The sequence below is a fragment of the Gadus morhua genome, chromosome 11, assembly GCF_902167405.1.
Source record: "Gadus morhua chromosome 11, gadMor3.0, whole genome shotgun sequence".
In the NCBI taxonomy this organism is placed as follows: Eukaryota; Metazoa; Chordata; class Actinopteri; order Gadiformes; family Gadidae; genus Gadus; species Gadus morhua.
This window is the reverse complement of record NC_044058.1, coordinates 26,701,221-26,722,012: the sequence shown is the minus strand read 5'-3', so window position 1 is coordinate 26,722,012 and position 20,792 is coordinate 26,701,221. Positions and strand designations below refer to the sequence as shown.

Genomic DNA, 20,792 nt, shown 5'->3' with positions numbered 1-20,792 from the left:
CCCAGACCACAGAGGATAGTGTATGTCCCTGCAACAACCGTTCTCAACAAGAGAGGACCTAAAAAAGAGAATAAATTAGAGGAAGGGTAAAAAACGAAAATACAGAAAATATATCTCTGTACTATCCACCAAAAATTAGTAATATATCATCGCTTCAAATCTATAAACCACGGCTATATACAAATACAATTATCATTTATCAAATTTAAATACTGAGACACACAAAACTAATAATTATTATTATTATATTATTATTATTATTATTATTATATTATTATTATTATTATCATTATTATTTCTACTAGTGCGGGGCCTTTTAAAAAAACCTTGTTCTGAAGGATTATTATCCTTATCAAGTAGTTATGGTTGTGAGAGGCTGAATGGTGAAGGGGTGTGTGGTCCTCCTGACTGCTGCTTGTGAGAGGCTGAATGGTGAATGGTCGTGTGCTGACTGCTGCTTGTGAGAGGCTGAATGGTGCCTGGTCTTTGCTGACTGCTGCTTGTGAGAGGCTGAATGGTGCCTGGTCTTTGCTGACTGCTGCTTGTGAGGGGCTGAATGGTGCCTGGTTGTGTGCTGACTGCTGCTTGTGAGAGGCTGAATGGTGCCTGGTCGTGTGCTGACTGCTGCTTGCGAGAGGCTGAATGGTACCTGGTCGTGTGCTGACTGCTGCTTGTGTCCCTGGCAGCCTGGACAACCTCCTCCAGTGTGGGATCATCTACGCTGACAACCTGGTGGTGGTGGACAAGGAGAGCACCATGAGCGCAGAGGAGGACTACATGGCCGACGCAAAGACCATCGTCAACGTGCAGACCATGTTCAGGTGATCCTCCAGGCTCACAGAGGGCTAACAGCGGGCTAACAGCGGGCTAACAGCGGGCTAACAGCGGGCTCACAGCGGGCTCACAGCGGGCTCACAGCGGGCTAGCACTGGGCTAGCACCAGGGAAACCACAGGGAAACACCAGGCTAAGACCAGGCTAAGACCAGGCTAAGACCAGGCTAAGACCTGGCTAACACCAGGCTAACACCAGGCTAACACCAGGCTAACACCAGGCTACCACCAGGCTACCACCAGGCTAACATTAGACTACACGTCTGCTCAGGAACTTGACAACGAGTGGATTGGATGTCGTTATCTGAATGCATATTGCCTCTTATGTACATACGCACAGTTTATTATGTGAATGAATATTGTGGGCTCAGATTTATCACACTATTCGCTTTTATGGTTGCTGCTCAACATGCTCTACAAGATGCGATTACTGGTAGGGAAACCAAATTACTTACCCCAGCCTGACTTAGAGATAAGGGAATTACGTTGATGTTATTAATGCCTTGTTTGGTGCTCTGAAGGTTAAATGGTTCTCTCTCTCTCTCTCTCTCTCTCTCTCTCTCTCTCTCTCTCGCCCCCTCTCGCCCCCTCTCGCCCCCCTTCCCCCCTCTCTCTCGTCCCCTCTCGCCCCCCCTCCCCCCTCTCTCTCGTCCCCCCTCTCTCTCTCCCCTTCCCCCCCCCTCTCTCTCTCTCTCTCTCTCTCTCTCTCTCTCTCTCTCTCTCTCTCTCTCTCTCTCTCTCTCTCTCTCTCTCTCTCTCTCTCTCTCTCTCTCTCCCTCCCTCTCTCCCTCTCCCTCTCTCTCTCTCTCCCTCCCCAGGTTGTTCCCCAGCCTCAGCATCATCACAGAGCTCACCCACCCGTCCAACATGCGCTTCATGCAGTTCCGGGCTAAGGACTGCTACTCGCTGGCTCTGTCCAAGCTGGAGAAGGTGCGAGGGAATGTTGATGTTAGGCGCTATGGTGAAATACACAATGAGACGCTGTCGCACATCGGCCTGCTCTTAGAGGCCTCTCTACTCTGCAGTGAGGAGGGGGGCTAGGAGGACCTAAAGACCCTCTCTGTGATTTGCTGTCAAAGGGACACAGAGATCCAGCATCTTTCGTGTGGATGTGGTGACTATTTTCACGATAACGTTAATTTTGACGGTATCGCGAGACAGAAGGAGACCAGATAAACAGAAGGAGACCAGAGAGACAGAAGGAGACCAGATAAACAGTGGCTCCCCAGTTTATCCGATCTCCTGTGAGCTACTGTAAACCTTGAGTTTCCTTCGTGATGAATAATATTTGGGCTCTCTCTTGTGGTTGCAAAGAGACAGACGCACCCCCCCCCACACACACACACACAGGCACAAACACACATGCACACACACACACACACTCGTGTGCGCGCACACACACACACTCGTGCGCGCACACAGGCACAAACACACACGCACACACAGGCAAAAACACACACACACAGCAAAAACACACACAAAGGCAAAAACAAATAAACACACACACACACACACACACACGTGCGCTCACACAGGCACTCACACACACACACACACATGTGTTCGCAAACAGGCACACACACACACACACACATACACAAACGCACGCACAGGCAAAAACACACACACACAGGCACAAACACACACACACACACAGGCCTAAACACACACGCACCTCACACACATACACAAACGCACGCACAGGCAAAAACACACACACACAGGCACAAACACACACACACACACAGGCACAAACACACACGCACCTCCCTGTCCGTGCGGGGCTGCGGCCACCTCTGACCGGGGTCTCCTCTCTCCGCAGATCGAGCGTGATAAGGGCTCCAACCTGGCCTTCATGTTCCGCCTGCCCTTCGCCGCCGGGCGGGTGTTCAGCATCAGCATGCTGGACACCCTGCTGTACCAGGTGGGTGGGCAGTGACCTCCCGACCCCACAGACCCCCTCTCTGTAGGGGGCCGACCTACTGACCCAAACATCCTCTCTTTATGGGACCCCTGTCTGTAGGGGACCCTAGAGACCCTCTCTGTAGGGGGCGTCCTGCTAGGGTCCCTGGGTACCCCCTTTGTAGGGGGCCCTCCTGCTAGGTACCCCCCCTGAAGGGGACCTCCCCCTGGGGTCGCAGGTTAGGTAGCACATCATAAACATGTCAGTCAGATTAATATCGGATGGTATTCTACGTACAAGTGTACCAAAGGTAAAGATTATCTTCCATCTTGTGCATCACACTCAGAGGAGTCCTTATTATAACATGTCTAGACGGACAGGGCAATGCTCAAAGTGCTTCAAGTTCAAGTTCCGGTTATTCGTGCAGCACACTGACCGCCATGTCTTCACGGCCTCCACAGTCTTTTGTCAAGGACTACATGATCCCCATCGCCCGGCTGCTGCTGGGGCTGGACACCACGCCTGGGTCCGGGTACCTGTGTGTGGTGAGTAGGAGAGTCATGGACCCGGTCCCCCCTCCGTCTGTAGCGCTGCTCTGTGCTGAATGTTGGCTCGTAGTTCTGACCTGGAGCAGCCAGCAGATGAGCCCGCCCATTTCATTGAGTAACGCTTAAACTCTGATAATGCTTTCAATATGTTTTTTAACGTAAGCATGGTGCATGCAAAGGAAGTTCCCAATAGGAAACAGAATCAAATTTGAATTAGATTAGAGTTCTCTCTCAATAGAATTCGAATTGAAATGGCATTGAGATAGATTTGAAACAGAAATGTAAGTAAAATTTGATGTTGAATTCGATTTCAATGGAGATGTAATTGTAATAGAAATGTTATGACGATTGATGTTGAATTAGATTTGAATGGAGCTGGAACTGCCTCAGGGAGAGTGTGAGTGTGTGACGGAGCTCTGGTTGCTCCTTCAGAGGACGGTTTGTGATGAAGGTGTGTGATGAAGGTCCAGTTGCTCCATCAGATGAAGGTGTCTGATGAAGGTGTGTGATGAAGGTGTGTGACGAAGGTCCGGTTGCTCCATCAGATGAAGGTGTGTGATGAAGGTGTGTGATGAAGGTGTTTGATGAAGGTCCAGTTGCTCCATCAGATGAAGGTGTGTGATGAAGGTGTTTGATGAAGGTCCGGTTGCTCCATCAGATGAAGGTGTGTGATGAAGGTGTGTGACGAAGGTCCGGTTGCTCCATCAGATGAAGGTGGGTGATGAAGGTGTATGATGAAGGTGTGTGACGAAGGTCCGGTTGCTCCATCAGATGAAGGTGACGGAGGAGGACCTGTGGATCCGGACCTACGGCCGTCTGTTCCAGAAGCTGTGCTCCTCCAGCGCTGAGATCCCCATCGGGATCTACCGCACAGAGTCACACATGTTCTCCACCTCCGAGGTGAGACCCAGACCCCCCCCCCCCCCACCCACCCACCGCCGGCCATCCCCCTTCACTTCAGAGTTCAGCCCTTCATCTGGTCTCTCCCTTCACTATCGTTCATGTTTTCACCAGTGTTCATGTGTTCACCATCGTTCATGTTTCACCAGTGTTTATGTTTTCAACAGCGTTCATGTTTCACCAGTGTTCATGTGTTCACCATCGTTCATGTTTCACCAGTGTTCATGTGTTCACCATCGTTCATGTTTCACCAGTGTTTCTGCTTTCAACAGCGTTCATGTTTCACCAGTCTTCATGTGTTCACCATCGTTCATGTTTTCCCCATTGTTCATGTTTTCCTTTTGTCTCGGTTTCTTTGTTGTGAATGTTCCGATATTCCTCCACCTGTCTTCTTCCGTTTTCTCCTCCCTGCTCTTGGTTCAGCATTCGGTTCCTTTGCGTTCCTCCTCCCTCCCATCTGAACCTCACGTCTTCTGGATATTTGATTCATGCCTGACCTCAGTTCTGCCTGGCTGGGTGCCAGGCCGGTACCCTGTTGGTGTATCAAACGGTTTGGTCCTGACCCAGGGTCAGTTAGAACCGGGGCTCGCTCTGTTCCGTTTCATACAGGCCGTGCTGTATAACGGAACAACATTATTTACACAACAGTGAAGGGGAAACCGTCCTGTCTCCCTGTTTGCAAATAATTGATGCGTTTACACGCTATCCTCAGGAAAAAGTTCTGGTTTTGCTGACGATAGCCCGCATGTTTCATCCTATCTTCTTGTATGTTTGCTTTGTCTGTTTGTCCCCCCTTGTTGTTCACAGAACAGAGGTCGCTTCCCGAAGGTAAGAAGGCATGTTGTGACTTTAATGTTTCAGCTGTCGTTTCTCCTGCTGGGCGTCGCGCAGTGAAAGAGTAACCCAGCACAACTCTGACCCTATAGCTGCGTACCCTTTCACAAACATGGCTGGCTGCCAGGGGCAGTATACCGTTCTGTTGTCATGATCTACTGCGGTCACACTAGCGACGACAGCAGTGTTGTAAGTGAATAAACAGCATCATACTGCAGTTTGTCAGATTCAGCCCGATGATTTAGTGATTAATTGCTATTCCAAGAGTTGAATGGTTTATTTTGTCTTTCTTTTGCATATTAATGTAAAATGGATAATGTTTGTTTGCAGTGTCATTCTATTATCACTGACTGGAAGATTATAATTTGACAGCATTTAATAAATGAAAGAATCGGCCCTCTTGATATTCTAAGAAAGGCTTTTTTATGGTTCAGTTTTTCATCAATGAACCTGCAAGTGACTTTTAAACAGTCAACTGAACTTATCGTTAAATCTTTTAGCAATCTTTTCAACGATTAGAATAATCGTTGTCTTTAAAATGAACGATAATACTCCTAATGAGGGGGTCGTATGTGGCAAGATTTGTCGGGGGACGTCACATAAATTGGAAGCAAACTCCTACACCGATTACAGCAAAAACACATCTCACTAATGGGGATATTAGAGGCTACATGCATCTGATTAAAAAAAAGCCTGGTGCATCTACTAATGAATATCTACGTGCATACAAATCATAATATTACGACCCAAATCCACCCTTTTAAAGACTAATCTGTCTAATATCAATCTCTTATCCTATAACACACCCCATGGTGTGTTATAAATTAACGGCACAACCAATCCTTGCCGTCTTGTCGGTCGTCTATCTTTTGTCGTCTGTGCTTTCTGCCCACTGGTTGCCTGCTCCTAGCTGCCGTGACGTTGTCCAGTGACCTGTCTGTGATAACCGACCCTCGTGCAGTACCTAACGCATGCCCTGACTCTAACTAGTATAATCCCATCACTCCAGAGGCTTCTTACACCCTTTTACACACACGCGCACACACACACACACACACACACACACACACACACACACACACACACACACACACACACACACACACACACACACACACACACACACACCGTACAGAGACAGAGACGAAAAGCGCACACACGCACACACACACACAAACACACACACACACACATACACATATACATACACACAGAGACACAGACGCACACACACACTGACACAGACGGACACACACACACAGACACCCCTCCCACTCCACACACACACACACAGACTCAGTTGTTTTCAATCCGTGGCTGCCGACAGGAACACGCACACCCTCAGTATATTAACCCTTCCTCCTCCTCCTCCTCCTCCTCCCCCCCCGCCCCCCCCCTCCCATCCAGTCCGAGGTGTCCATCAACGTGGAGGCGGGCACTGAGCCGCGGTCGTCGGGGGAACACCGGCCCTCCGGCGACAGCTGGAAGGAGAAGACGGCGCACCGCAACTCCACCACCAGCGAGCAGCCGGAGCACACGCTGCTGCGCAGGAAGAGCAAGCAGTGGGCGCGCCGCCTCAGCAGGAAGACGCCCAAGCCGGCCAGCCGCGCCGAGCGCATCTCCCAGCAGCGGCTCAGCCTGTACCGCCGCTCCGAGAGGCAGGAGCTGTCGGAGCTGGTGAAGAACCGCATGAAGCACCTGGGCCTGCCCACCGTGGGCTACGGTGAGTGGAGCCCCCTGCTGGCGGGAGGATGTAACCGCAGCACACAGAGGAGGTCGTGAGGTACCACGGGGCTCCCTACTCTCTCCTCCCTCCTCCGTCTCCCTGCTCTCTCCTCACCGCTCACTCTACCTCTCACTCCTCCTCCCTCCCTCCTCACCCTTCCCCCTATCTCCTCACCTCTCCCTCCTGTCTCCTCACCCCTCCCTCTCCCCTAACTCTCCCTTTTCTCTTCTCACCCCACACTCTTCCTCTCACTCTTCTCACCTCCCTCCTCTCTCCTCACCCCTCAATCTCCCTCCCTCTCCTCACCTCTCCCTCCTCTCCCCCTCCTCTCTCCTCACCCTCTCTCCTCACCCCTTTTTCTCCCCCCTCTCTCCTCCTACTCTCTCCCCCCTCCAGAAGTGGAGCTTATAATAACTTGAGATTCCTCTCAGCAGCAGGTCGCGTTGATCCTGTAGCTTGAGGTTAGCCTCCAGTCTGCACGACAACGTTTTTAGACAACATTTCAAACTAACAAAATCTTGCATATTGTACATTTAAGAAGACTGATGTTCAGATAAATAATACTAAGATTTGGACAATATTATGTTGGATGTTAACTGCAATTAAAACGTAATGTTTCACACATATCATGAAACCATTTAAGATTTGAATGTGATTTAAGATTGATAACAATACAATATAAAAAAATGTTTGCACTAAATCATCCATTTCAACCCAATCATCGCACTGCCTGATCAAACAAAGTATTTGATGACTGTTCCATGACTGTTCTCCATCACCCTCACAAGACCCTTCAGTCCACGCCTAACCCTCTCAAAGCCACCCCCCCACTATTAACCCTCTCATAGCCCGCACATCACCTCCCAACTACTGCTGTTCTCACGACAATCTGAGTGAGCAGCCACCATCATCCCCCCCCTCGTCCTCTTCATCATCATCATCATCATCATCACGTACGGCCCCTCGAAGCATGAATGAATGCAGGAGGAGCATTAAGCCTTTGGCCCGGTTTCCCTCCATTGAGTCTGAGCACTTTCCTGTCACGCCCAGCACCCCCCCAACCCCCCCCCCCCCCCCCCCCCCCCCCCCCCCCCCCCGCCTGATAGTAAAGGGCTGATTATGGTCCCACGTTCCCGCAACGCAATGTCCACGCAGACGCTTCGACGCAGTCGTGAACCTTTACGGTTCGGCGTCGGGTTTTAGTAAGAGGACCAATCACAGCCCTCGCTGCTGCGTCGCCTCGACGGAAGGCTACCTTTTTTTGGAGGTGCACGTCCGGCCCTTGCGTTGGACGCAAAGGAGGGTCCGCAAGGACGTAAGAGGTCCTTGCGTTGCGTGAACGTGGAACCATAAAGAGCCCTTGAGACAGAGAACACTCCCGCCGCTGGCCCCTGCGGTTCCTTTGAACGTTCCCCACCGGGAGCCAAGATCTCCGTGGTGATCTTCGTTGAGTTAGACCCCTGGAAAAGGATGGGCTCTGGAAGACCCTGCACGTCTTTCTGCCCTCCTGCATCGCTGCATGGCTCCTTCTGCATCTCTCCTCCCCTCTGACCCCCCTTCATCCATCTCAGCAAACCGCAAACTGCATTCCCCAGCCTGGCTGATCTGTATTCTCTTTTTCCTCCTCTCTCTCTCTACTGATCTCCCTTCGCTTCGCCCTGTAGAGGATGTGTCTAACCTTACTGCGAGCGATGTCATGAACAGGGTAAATCTAGGATATTTGCAAGGTAATTTGTGTGCATATATTTATATGTGTTTTAAACACCATGTGCCTTTTAGTGCCTTTTAGTGCCTTAATGTCTACTCTCTATATATAGTGCTACCTGTGCTGTCTATATATAGTCTTCCATAGAGAAAACTCACTTTATATACCATTTTATAATTTGTAGTCACATTGCAATATTTTGCAATTCTACGCCTGTAGACCAAACCCATGTGTCCATGGAGGGTTTGTCACCGATATTATTGCCTTTATAATATGGGTACGAAGGGAAGCAGCTAAGGCTAACGCTAGGACAGGCACATGAAACAAGCAGGCCTGTTTGACGTTGACCATACCTACTGTTGCTAAGAGTTGCAGGCCATTTCAGAACACCCATACACAGAGAGGACCCGAGCGCCAGGTCAGCCGCTCCACGCACGGCCATCTGCTGCATGACGCTGCCAGCGAGCGCGTGTGTTTCTGCGTGTGTGTTGAGCACGGGTTTGTGTGTGTGAGGTGTGTGTGCTTGTGTTGATTTGTTGTATTTGGGGTGTGTGTGTGTGTGCTTCTCTTTATGTGTTGAATTTGGTGTGTGTGCGTGTGCTTATTTGTTTCATGTGGTGTGTGCGTGCGCTTGTGTAGAAGTGTTGTATGCGGTGTGTGCGTGTGTAGATGTGTTGAATGTGGTGTGTGTGTGCGCACTTGTGTTTATGTGTTACGTGTGCTTATGCGTTCTTGTGTGTATGTGTTGGATGTGTCCTTGTGTGTATGTGTTGTATGTGCGGGTTGGTGTACGTGCGTGTTTGGTGTGTGTGTGCGCTGGTGTGTGTGGTGTGTGTCTGCCATACATGTGCAGGCTGGTGTGTGTGTCTCAGTGGAGGTCGACGGACCAACCCTCAACACTGCTGTCTATCTCTTATGAATATCTCTGTCTCTGTGTCGCTGTGCATCGTGGTGGCGTCCGGCCGGGCCCTCAGGGGCCCGCCTGCAGAACCTCAGAGTCGACCTGAGCGTGGAGCAGAGAGCATCCAGCCCGGAGGTCGAAGGTCGAAGGTCAATTCACAACAGAGCACATCCTAGTAGCACGTCCTCCTCCACCTGGAGGAAGGGACGCACCGTCGTAGTAGAGGGTGTGTTTGCTGTGGGGTCAGGGTGTTAAGATGCACCCCTGGTACCAGGAACAGCAGCTGCTTCCAGACCACAGTCTGGCCTCTGCACCGGCGTTCCTGGGGGTCCCTCTGTGAACGGGGCCTTCGACCCGCCCGCCTCCGCGTGCTCTCTGCTCCACCCGGCGGTGTTTTGAGTCGCGCCGCCGCGGTCTTGTCCAGGTGATGGAGCATGCTCATATCGTCTCGCTGTGGCCTTCTCCATCGTCTCCGGAGCCGGGAGGGGGTGGGGGAGGCTGCGTGGGATTCGGGGGGGGGGGCTGATTTGCCTGCCGTTGGCATGGCAACGTGATGGCTCATGTCGTGTCGTTGCCAGCGGCGACTGGATTGCGTGGCGTGGTTTGGGGGGTATGCGTTGAGGTCTGCTGTGACTGTCAGCGTCGCATGCGGAGAGGTCGTGGAGCTACGCATGCCGGGGGGTGTCGGCTTGTGGCGGGCAGCATGGGCCTCCCCCCTCTCTCTCTCTCTCCCCCCTCTCCCCCCCGGTTACAAGCCATGCCGTGTCAGTAACAGTCAGTCCTCTCTCTCCCGCCCGCCCGGCTTTGTAAAGGGGGACAAGCAGGTGGGTGCCTCTAGTGACTCATATCACCTGCCCTCTCTCCCTCGCCCGCCATTCCTGCCTAGCAACCTACCTAGCAACCAAACAGCCGAAACTAGGGAGCTCGCACTGCTTCAGTTTTTAGTAGACACACAAATGCACACACACACGCAAAACAGAATCACACACGCATACACACACACAAAGAGAATACACGTGTCTACGCACAGACTCACATGCAGAAACACACACACATAGACACAGAATCACACGCATACACACACACACACACACATACCTGCACACACACTGACTCGCAGACGTGCACAAACGCAAACAATTACTCTAGAACATCGGTTGCTATTGAGAGGCTGATAGAAGATGTTTCCGACAGAAATTATCTCAGTTTTAAACGATAGATCCTACTTAGAAAAGAATGGATAAATGTTCAATGAAGGATTATCAACGATTGATCTCGACCTAACTTAATTCCGATAGTTTAAAAGAAAGTTCTACGACGGGCCACGCCCGTTTGAGACTGGGACGGTGGACGATGGTACTCCTCCACAGCTGTGCTAGTAGCGCTACACAGCGGCTGAACAGCGGCAACATCTCCCCAGCGGTTACACAGACCGTTAGCCGGCTAGTGTAGCGTGTAATGGGCCGGCCCGTGGTGCCTGGGGGGGTTGGGGCTGGGTGGGGTGGGGTGGGGGGGGGGAGGAGTGGTGGGTTTGGGCGGGGGTGCACTGGAGCAGCTGTGAAGGCCCTGACCGCGTCTCTGTTGCAGATGAGATGAACGACCACCAGAACACGCTGTCCTACGTGCTCATCAACCCTCCGCCGGACACCCAGCTGGAGCTGAACGACATCGTGTAAGAGACATGCTGACCGTACTCTACTCCTACTCTACTCTACTGTATACAAGACACACTGTGTACTCTACTGTAGTTTAAGAGACACTGCTGACTTTACTCTACTTTAGGAATCAGACAGTATAAAGCCAGGTCATTAGGGAGGAGGTAGGGGAGAGTATGTCTCAGGAAAATTGGGATTGAACAAAGAACCTTTTAATCTGGGAGTCAAACCCTCAACACTGCCACGTAATCCAGCCTTCACGGTGCCTTGCGTCAAAATGTCGGGTAGCAGCAGTAGAGCTGCTCTGGATCCATAGAGCTGTTCTGAGTGCATAGAACTGCTCTGGAACCATAGAGCTGTTCTGAGTGCATAGAACTGCTCTGGATCCATAGAGCTGTTCTGAGTGCATAGAACTCCTCTGGATCCATAGAGCTGTTCTGAGTGCATAGAACTGCTCTGGATCCATAGAGCTGTTCTGAGTGCATAGAACGGCTCTGGATCCATAGAGCTGTCTGGTTCCATAGAGCAGCTGTATGGATCCAGAACAGCTCTATGGATCCAGAGCATAGAGCTGCTCTGGGTCCATAAAGGTCCTCTAGTGATCTATAGAGCCGCTCTTGGTCCATAGAGCAGCTCTATAGATCCATAGAGCTGCTCTGGGTCAATAGAGCTGTTCTGGGTCCATAGAGCAGCTCTATAGATCCATAAAGCAGCTCTATAAATGCCTAGAGCCGCTCTGGGTCAATAGAGCCGCTCTGGTTCCATAGAACAGCTCTATAGATCCATAGAGCAGCTCCTGATCCATGCTGTGACCTCGTCTCACCCCCCAGGTACATCATCCGGTCCGACCCGCTGGCCCACATGCCGGACGAGACACCGGTGGGCCCGGCCCCGGGGACCAGGAACCAGCAGGAGTTCGGCACCAAGACCAGAGACGAGACCCACCTCTGAGCCGTCGGACCCCCACCCCGGGGCCCCGCTCAGACGGAGACGCCACGGAGAGAACACGACGCTGAAGCGCCGGTCCCGGACACTTTGAATTTGTTCCCCATCCCAGATTGAGGCGGGGCGACCCCTGGGAGGAAGGCGTGTTCTTGGATTCTGGCCTTAAAGCACGAGGAGTCGCGTGTGCGTGTGCGTGTGTCGGTGTGTGTGTGACTGTGTGTGTGGTGGTGAGACGTCGATGTAACTGAGCTGCTAGTGAAGGATGAAGAGTGCCTCGTCATCATCACCACCCCGTTCCTTTTGACTCTCGAAAAAAGTCTCACACTAAATGACGCACCTTGACCGGTCGATCAGTCACTCACCTGGTGACCCACCTCAGTCATGTTACATTCTCTCCACCTCCGCCCCTCGCTCCTAAAGGAGAACCAGACAGGTTGTTTTGCATTGATGGCTCCCCAGAGGTTAGACACATGCTAGTGGACAACCCCTAATGGGCAAACATGCTACTGTGGGCACATGAACCTGTAATGGGCCCACAGAGAGGTTCAACACATGCCACTGCAGGCTTATTAACCCCATGGGCCCACATGGTTCCTGGTCGCCTGCTGATTAAGAGTTGATGCGACATACCTGTCTTCTGCTTACTCAAATGAACTGAAGGGCGTTTAGAGAAGGAATACAACCCGACTCACCTCAATTACGCACATTATTAACACACTCAATAAAAGACATTATCACTCAACTCACCCTATTATCAAACTCAATAACTCACCTTATCACTCTCATAAATCACCTTATCACTCTCAATAACTCACCCTATTACTCTACAGAGCTCACCTTCTGATCACTCTGAATAGCCCAAGTTAAACCCGCTCACCCAAACACTAATAATAACTCACCTTACTACTTTCCAGACTCTCCAACTGATAACTCACCAACACAACGTAGAGCGACGTGTTATACATAAAAAAAAAACATCCAAAGCAAAAAAGAAGCAATGTAAGCTTTGTTTTGTAACCTGCATGTACTCCCGGTCCGTATTCCCTGGGCTCCGTCTCGTGTTTTAGAGGAGGCTCAGGAGACAACAGTTTATATCATGTGGGAGAATCGTATCGGTGAACATAGAGCGCCTTTCAAGTGTGGAAGTGAGATGGGATTGTGATATGCAAATAGACCCTAGTTTAAGAATAACTGTAGGCATCCCAAGTGGCTCACTGTAAATTCATAACATAGTTGTGACATTTTTATAAAAAAAAGTGAGTTAATATCTAACGCACAGGATCAGAAAGGCCAATTGTTAGATGTTAAACTAAAGCCTTAATATCAGAGAATTAAAAAAGATAAAAGTATTAATAGAATGGATTTAAACTATTATAAACTATTTTAAACGTTCTTTGGACCCTAGATGATAACACCAGGTAATAGTTCCTTTGTGGACTATCAAAGGACTATTAACTATTACTTACTATACTAAGTTACTATGCTACTGAAGTCTATGGAAAGGATGTCAGAAGTCCAGCGGGGAAACTGTTGAATGGAAGTCCTCCATATCATATAGGGAAACTCCAATACGTTTGAGGTAATAACCTTCTCCATATCATAGTTATCAGATCAAAATAACTACATTTTCTAGAGAAATTCATATATTTCTACATGTTAAAAGTTGGCAAATGAAAAAAATGTATCCGATTTTTATTTATATATTGATTTATATAACTGTATTGGTTCTTGTTTGGACAGATTGTTTTATCACCGTGTTAAAAAACTTTGTTTTAATCTCTATGAGCACAATTTCTACGATGTAACGGCGTCGTGAATTATTTTTCACGGTTGAGATGGAGTTTAGTGTAAAAGATTGTTGAATTTATTTATTGTAAATGTACACATTTGTATCTATTCGTGCATCATATGCCTCATATCTAGCTTTGTAAATATATCGCCAACTCGTTATTTGCCACACCACCAACTTTGTCCTCACATGGTTGTACAGAATATTTATTATTTAAATCGGGCAAAGGAATAGTTTACTTCTGAATATCTTTATAACGCCATTTTCTAACTCTTCGATTACGTAACGTTGCAGTGTGCCTGGTCTGCCCAAACGGTTTTGCACGGAGTGACAGAAAACGTCCACGTCCATCAGTGACCCTTGAGATCCAATGTTAGAGGCAACGGCTTGAGGGGGAGACTGTGTCCATGTACGATCATTCAAGCCTTTCTGTTGAATTCGATGCTTTCCATTCAACAAAGCGAAGTTTTAACGTGTTCCAGAGCGACATAACATCATCACCCTTTCGTTTGACCTGTGGGTCGCGTTTAGGTTTAGGAGGTTGACGAAAACAGAACTTGAACTACTTTTGCACTACGCTCTGTTTGGGGGACGAACAGAGTGAACAGCATGACCCTTTAATCTGAATCTAGACGTATATCTAGACTTATTCAACCGTCCCTATGAACGGTCCCACCTGACAGCCGAGTGGCGGACTAATCCTCCCTATACGCGGCTGTGAGTCCCAGCGACGAACAGACGCAGAACGCTAGAGACCCACGCTAAGGTGTTTGTCGTTTTCACTGTTGTCGCTACTTGTCTTTGACTGTATATATATATATATATATATACACACACGGTATGCGGTACACCTGGTGACAGGATGTTTACAGGTCCAGCGAAGACGGAGCATGACCTCATCACGACGAGGACGGACGCCTCGTCATGTGACCGGGAGCAGCCTGGGCTATAACCCCCACAACCCCTGACCCCATCTGATTAACCCATCAAGCCATACGGGCCAAACTTCCTTAGAGTATCCTATCTATAGGGGCATGCAAACACTAAAGAGCATGTTTTGATATACAGCCTGCCAAGAACGACATGTCGGTCTCTACCGTGGACCACGGCTACTGCTTGTGTTTTATAACCTTGTCCTCTGATACTTCGTATTACCATGGATGCACTGTGCATGCCGTGTGGTTGTGTGTCCCCATGTTTACCTTTCTCCCCATCATGTTTCTAAGTCATCGTTCAAAGGGTTGATCATTTTGTACTATTTATATGAAGTCGGTGCACTTCACATTACAAGCAGAACATGAACAAATAAAAAGCTGCATGCAGCCGTATATATTGAACAAAAAATGATATTTTATGTATTTCCTCCTTCGAGTGACATGATCAACATTAAAATCATCAAGTGAATAGATCTGAGTGTGGTTTTGATTGGCGTCTGATTGGTTTTCATGCTACTCATTTAAATGCCTATATATAAATCACAGGAGAGTCAAAGATAATCAACAATAATTACACCAAGATTGCTAAATATGCATCATACCTGTTAAAGCTTTTTTGTGGCAAATATTGCTTTCACTAGAGCAGCAGGCAAAAACAAACAACGAAACGAAGAACGCCCCCCTGCCCTAAGCCACTCCCACCCCAAATAACGAACGCCCCCCTGCTCTAAACCCCTCCCACCAAACAATTTCCAATCGTGCATGATTAGTAACATCGTACATTTCCTGATTAGTAGCTACAAAACCAGCCCTAATTGATTGTTTTAAGTCGGCGGTTGAACCATTTCAGAGCACTAGACCAATCGTACAATTAAAAACAAATGAATGCAAAACATTTGATTCACCGATAGCTGCAGGAAAGTGGGAGTAATTCCATAGTTTGAGTTGATTGTTTTACACAAATATTGCCTACTGGCCCTTTAACAATAGGCACAGTTTTTCAAAAAAAATTATCTGGATCAAATTGATCCTGATTAGGAAATCCTAAGTTTTGCCATCCAGGATCACCTGATCCGTCTTACTTTTATGCCAGTTTTTAAATGAACATTGGATTGGATCAGTGTGATCCAAATACCAAATTTCAGACTAACCTAAAACCGGGCCCTGAAGCTCAAAACACAGTGTTGACCTGTGGGTTCATTCTGAACTTCCAACCGGAGGACCGCCCTAGCAGCCGTCTCCCCCCTGCTGCTTGGGGCTCTGCTTGTTAAGATGAGTCCGTTTCCACCGGTCTCTGGTCCAGCGGCCCCGGTTCTGAACCACTTCGTTGAGCAGATCCTCGTACCCCATTCCAGGTGCTCCCTGATCCCTACCGGTGGACGGCCCCCTCCGGCCGACAACGCTGATCCTCTGGCCGGGCGGACGCGGCTCCCCGCGGTCACGGTGACCGTCTTCACTCGAACCCACGTGGGTCTCGCCACTCAACAGCGAGAACGTCAACGTCTCAGCGTTTGGTTTGGAGCAGGTTTTGTCATCGACTGTTAAATCTTCTTCACAAAGTGCTCCGGGAGTCGCTGCACTCGGTACAGAGCGTCTCGGCTCCACACGGACATCAGTGGTGCCCTGCTGTGAGGAAGAAGGCGATGTGTGAGAAACAACATCCGTGTTGCGTCCACTGGTGCCCCCCAGTGGCAACATGTCGGTAGTTGAAGATGTGAGCGCTGCACTGTAACCCCGTTTGTCGGCAGTCACAGAAACGACACCTGAATCACTAACGACGCCCCCTGTCGGCGTATGATGGTATACCCGAGGCTCCCAGAAGCTCTCCGTTCCAAGTTTACGCTCGCTTTCTCGTTGCTGACGACCGGTGCGTTGGGTCCAAATATCTGGACCTTCCCCCTGAACCCCGGCGGTCCCTTTGCCCTCGCGTTGAGCTGCACTCAGAGGCCAAGAGGAGACCCTGCTCATGACCTCACCAGTCCTTGACCTCTGACCTGGACCTCTGTCAGCTTCCTGTTTGGGCGGGACGTCCCCGATACTGAGGTAGGGCGTTTCCTCTGCGTAGACGGAGACGTGAGGGTGTCGCTGGTCAGTGTATCTCTGGCCCTCCTCTTGGGCACTGGTTCCCCTACCCCCCCTCTCCACCTCCACCTCCAGTCTGACGTCGGGTTCTGCTGGGGTCTGGGTCTTCTCTAGCTGGAGGTGATCCGCCTCACTTTGTTTCACTCCGGGTGAAACTTTCAAGCTGGGAGAAACTTTCCCACCGGGTGAATATTTCCCACCGGGTGAAACTTTCCCCCCTTGTGAATTTTGCCCACCAGCTGAAAGTTTCACTCCTAGTGAATCTTTCCCTCCGGTTGAAACTTTCCCTCCGGGTGCTTCTTTCCCATCGGGTGAAACTTTCCCAGCTGAATCTTCCCCTCTGGGTGAATCTTTCCATACGCCGCTATAAGGCGACGTTGACAGCACGGCATTGGCCGACTTTGCCCTGATGTTCGTGGAGTTAAACCTCGAGGCTCGATCCGCGTGCCAGTGAACGGTTTGAATGGTGTCTCTCTCCATTGGCCCAGAGGGAGGTCTCGGCTGCCGTGATTGGCCTGGTCGCTCCTCATTGGGGTCCTCTTCGGCCGAAGGTCCCGCCTTCACGGCTCTGTTCCTTCGCTTCCTCCCGTAGAGGCCCCCCATGAAGCAGAAGAGCCCGAGCAGAGCACACAGAGGCACTGTGGAGGGATGGAGAGAGAGAGGGGCACGTTGTAACGTTACGTTAAGCAGAGGAAGCTGTGCTCCAAAGTGACCTACAAGTGAGAACATAGATCTTCAACATTCGAGTTGTGAGAGAAGCACAAACTGTTTAAAAAACAGGAAAGAGAGAGATTCACTTTCAGACTCAGATTAACTTTTGTCTTCACATTTATATCAACATTGAGGGCATTTTAGCAGACGCTTTTATCCAAAGCGACTTACGATAAGTACATTTGTCAGAGGAAAGTCTAATTGTTTATGGATGCAGAATAAAAAATATTTCTCAGTCTGAAAATAAATCTGCATTGTTTACCAACTACTTTAGTATCACTTGTAACGGTTGCATCAGATTTAAAGTCCACAACAGTTTCCACGTGTGTAAAGTTCCGCCACAACGGTACATCTCAACAAAATGGCCGCCTTGATGTGTAACTGCCTTTTTAATTGGTGACCGTTCGTTAACCGCCGCACACTGACATCAAACCCAGCCTGAGCCTACCCATCAGCCCGTACAGCTCGGCACCGGGGATGTTCAGCGGCGCTGGTCGGAGGCTGGCTGCAGTGGAAGACCCCGGGGACGATGATGTCATCAGCGGTGACGTCCAAACCGATGATGATGTTGATGGCGGCGAAGGTGTGGCCCCACACACAGACACACCCCACACAGGTCGCCCCCGGAGGTGAGTTGGAGTACTGCAGGTGACCTCGTTCTCCTGCTCCAGCAACGACCGGTTTTTCAGATCTGAGATGCAGGGATCATAATAACATCACCGACCATTTCCCGCCCCGTACTGACATTACTTCACACTATCCTCAGACTGTTTAACGTTTGAACTACACCTTGAATTTGTCCTTTAATGCCTAGTTATGCTAATAGTCTCTTATCAAGTATACTGAGCATTTGAATCTGTTGGGGACTATGACTAGACTGATGAGATGAGACTTGACTACGGCTAGATTGACGAGATGAGACTAGACTACGACTAGACTGACTAGATGAGACTAGACTACGACTAGATGAGACTAGACTATGACTAGATGGGACTACGACTAGACTGACTAGATGAGACTAGACTGACTAGATGAGACTACGACTAGACTGACTAGATGAGACTAGACTACGACTAGACTGACAAGATGAGACTAAATTATGAATATATGAGATTAGACTGACTAGATGAGACTATGACTAGACTGACTAGATGAGACTAGACTATGACTAGATGAGACTAGACTATGATAGACGAGACTAGACTATGACTAGATGAGACTAGATGCGACTAGACTACTAGATGAGACTAGACGACTAGATGAGACTAGACTACGACTAGATGAGACAAAACTACGACTAGATGAGACTAAACTATGACTAGATGAGACTAGACTATGACTAGATAAAACTAAACTATGATTAGATGAGACAGACTGACTAGATGAGACTAGACTATGACTTGATGAGAATAGACTACAACTAGACTTACTAGACTACATCTAGATGAGACTAGACTCTGACTAGACTACAACTAGATGAGACTAGACTACGACTAGATGAGACTAGAGTGACAAAATGAGATTAGACTACGACTAGATGAGACTCTGACTAGATGGGACAAGACTACGACTAGATGAGACTAGACTACGACTAGATGAGACTAGACTACGACTAGATGAGACTAGATTGACTAGACTATGACTAGATGAGACTAGACTACGACTAGATGAGACTAGACTACGACTAGATGAGACTAGACTACGACTAGATGAGACTAGATTGACTAGACTATGACTAGATGAGACTAGACTACGACTAGATGAGACTAGACTACAACTAGATGTTCTAGAACAGGGCTCTGAACTCCTCCTGGGCTGAGTGTCTGACCTGGAGACGCAGGCCTCATTTGGACCGTCGTGTTTTCTGTTGATTTCGTGACCAATAACACGCATGCCGAGCATCACATGACCTGAAGCGCGACACACCTCTGATGAGGTCCACAGAGTCCGCCGCCCCGCAGGAGCAGTCCCAGGGGTTCCCCGCCAGCCTCCAAACGGCGGTGCCGACCGAGCCCAGCACCTGGGGCGACACCCGGGTCAGACGGTTCCTGGACAGATCCAGAGACACCAGGTGGGTCTGCGGGCGGAAGCTGGCCGGATCCACCTCTCGGATCCGGTTTCTGGACAGGTTGAGCTTGGTGAGGCCAGACAGCCCGCCCAGCGTGGACCCGCTCAGGACCTCGATGTGGTTCCCCGACAGGCTGAGGACCTTGAGAGCAGCGGAGGTGTCGGGGCTGAGCCAGGCCGGGTCTATCTGGGTGAGGGCGTTCTCGTCCAGGATGAGGGTCCGGAGGCTCTGGAAGGAGGCCAGGGCCCCTGGCACCATCTCCGTCATGTGGCCCTTGACGGTGAGCCGGGTGATGTTCTCCAGGTTCTTACTGTGGAGCATGGTGGAGTTGAGCCAGAGCAGGTCTGGGATCAGCACCAGCAGGGACGAGTACCCGGGGCTGAAAACTGGACGGGGTGTTCAATCATGTCGTCAGTCTGTCATGTCATTAAAGGGGACATATCATACCACCAGGTATGTGCAGCTTCTGACATCACAGGTGGCCGTGTCCATCTAGATGTGTACCAGATAGATCAGTCTACCAGCCTACCCATTGGACTGTAGCAAACGTTGCTTATCTATTGCCTCATTGAACACACCACTATACAAACTATTAACAATGTAAAGTTTGAAACAATTCTGTTGATGTAGTGAAGGGACGACCCCCGGAGAGTCTTACCTGTCGGTATCTTCTGGCAGATGAGTGTTTGCCCGTCTGCAATACAAGCCTGACCCAGTGCCAGATGTTCACACAACAGCCGCAGAGCCACTAAGTACACCACCGCTGTAGGTATGTAACATCCTCAGGTTAGTCACCTTTACAGGTTTGGATTTTAAAGTAGATTTGGGATGTCAACTTACCAAGCATAGTTGTTTCAGAAAGTCTGTAGTTTCCAAACACTCATGGGCCTAGTTTGGAGGTATCAGGAGACAATGGTGTCGAGTCTTTCGACTGACAAGTACGATAAAGCTGTAAACCTCCAGCCGAGATTAAAGTGCAGGTAACCATAGCATCTGCATGTTGTTGGGTGGGCTTTGCTATGGGGATGGTCAAGTTAAGAGTACCGCTGTTCCAGTTGGTTAATGGTGTGAGAGTTAGAGAGGTACATTCACAACAAACCGCATCGTGGAGGGCGACTTTCAAGTGGGGCCCTTTTGGAAAGACCATAATTTAACTAACTTAAAAAAACGTAAAACGTAGAGTAAAAATGTAATGCCACTGTAGCGACAAAGACCGATTAAGTGAATGTCGGTGAGATTAAGGTAAAGGTCAAATCAA

The 20,792-nt window shown here is 49.5% G+C and overlaps 2 protein-coding genes across 16 annotated transcripts in view; one reads left to right on the top strand and one right to left on the bottom strand.

Moving 5' to 3' along the window:
* kcnt1b (potassium sodium-activated channel subfamily T member 1b) overlaps window positions 1-15,144 on the top strand; it is a 67,167-nt gene extending 52,023 nt beyond the window's left edge. For 4 of the 15 annotated variants that reach the window (XM_030369707.1, XM_030369711.1, XM_030369709.1 and 1 more), the window contains 12 exons: window positions 687-821; window positions 1,651-1,762; window positions 2,655-2,756; window positions 3,197-3,280; window positions 4,055-4,183; window positions 4,991-5,011; window positions 6,425-6,740; window positions 8,408-8,470; window positions 8,816-8,866; window positions 10,162-10,173; window positions 10,937-11,021; window positions 11,835-15,144. In XM_030369707.1, the coding sequence (XP_030225567.1) occupies window positions 687-821; window positions 1,651-1,762; window positions 2,655-2,756; window positions 3,197-3,280; window positions 4,055-4,183; window positions 4,991-5,011; window positions 6,425-6,740; window positions 8,408-8,470; window positions 8,816-8,866; window positions 10,162-10,173; window positions 10,937-11,021; window positions 11,835-11,955 (1,231 nt within the window). In that variant the 3' untranslated portion in view covers window positions 11,956-15,144. The remainder of the gene's footprint in view (window positions 1-686; window positions 822-1,650; window positions 1,763-2,654; window positions 2,757-3,196; window positions 3,281-4,054; window positions 4,184-4,990; window positions 5,012-6,424; window positions 6,741-8,407; window positions 8,471-8,815; window positions 8,867-10,161; window positions 10,174-10,936; window positions 11,022-11,834) is intronic. The other 11 variants (XM_030369710.1, XM_030369713.1, XM_030369718.1 and 8 more) reach the window with 7 other exon arrangements.
* Window positions 15,071-20,613, bottom strand: LOC115553460 (uncharacterized). The gene is made up of 5 exons (XM_030369723.1): window positions 20,375-20,613; window positions 20,193-20,297; window positions 19,393-19,920; window positions 17,915-18,157; window positions 15,071-17,393 (listed from the first exon to the last, which is right to left on the bottom strand). Exons 1-5 carry the CDS (start codon window positions 20,379-20,381, stop codon window positions 15,901-15,903), a joined length of 2,376 nt encoding a protein of 791 aa, XP_030225583.1. The 5' UTR covers window positions 20,382-20,613; the 3' UTR covers window positions 15,071-15,900.
* Window positions 20,614-20,792: the final 179 nt, after the last annotated feature.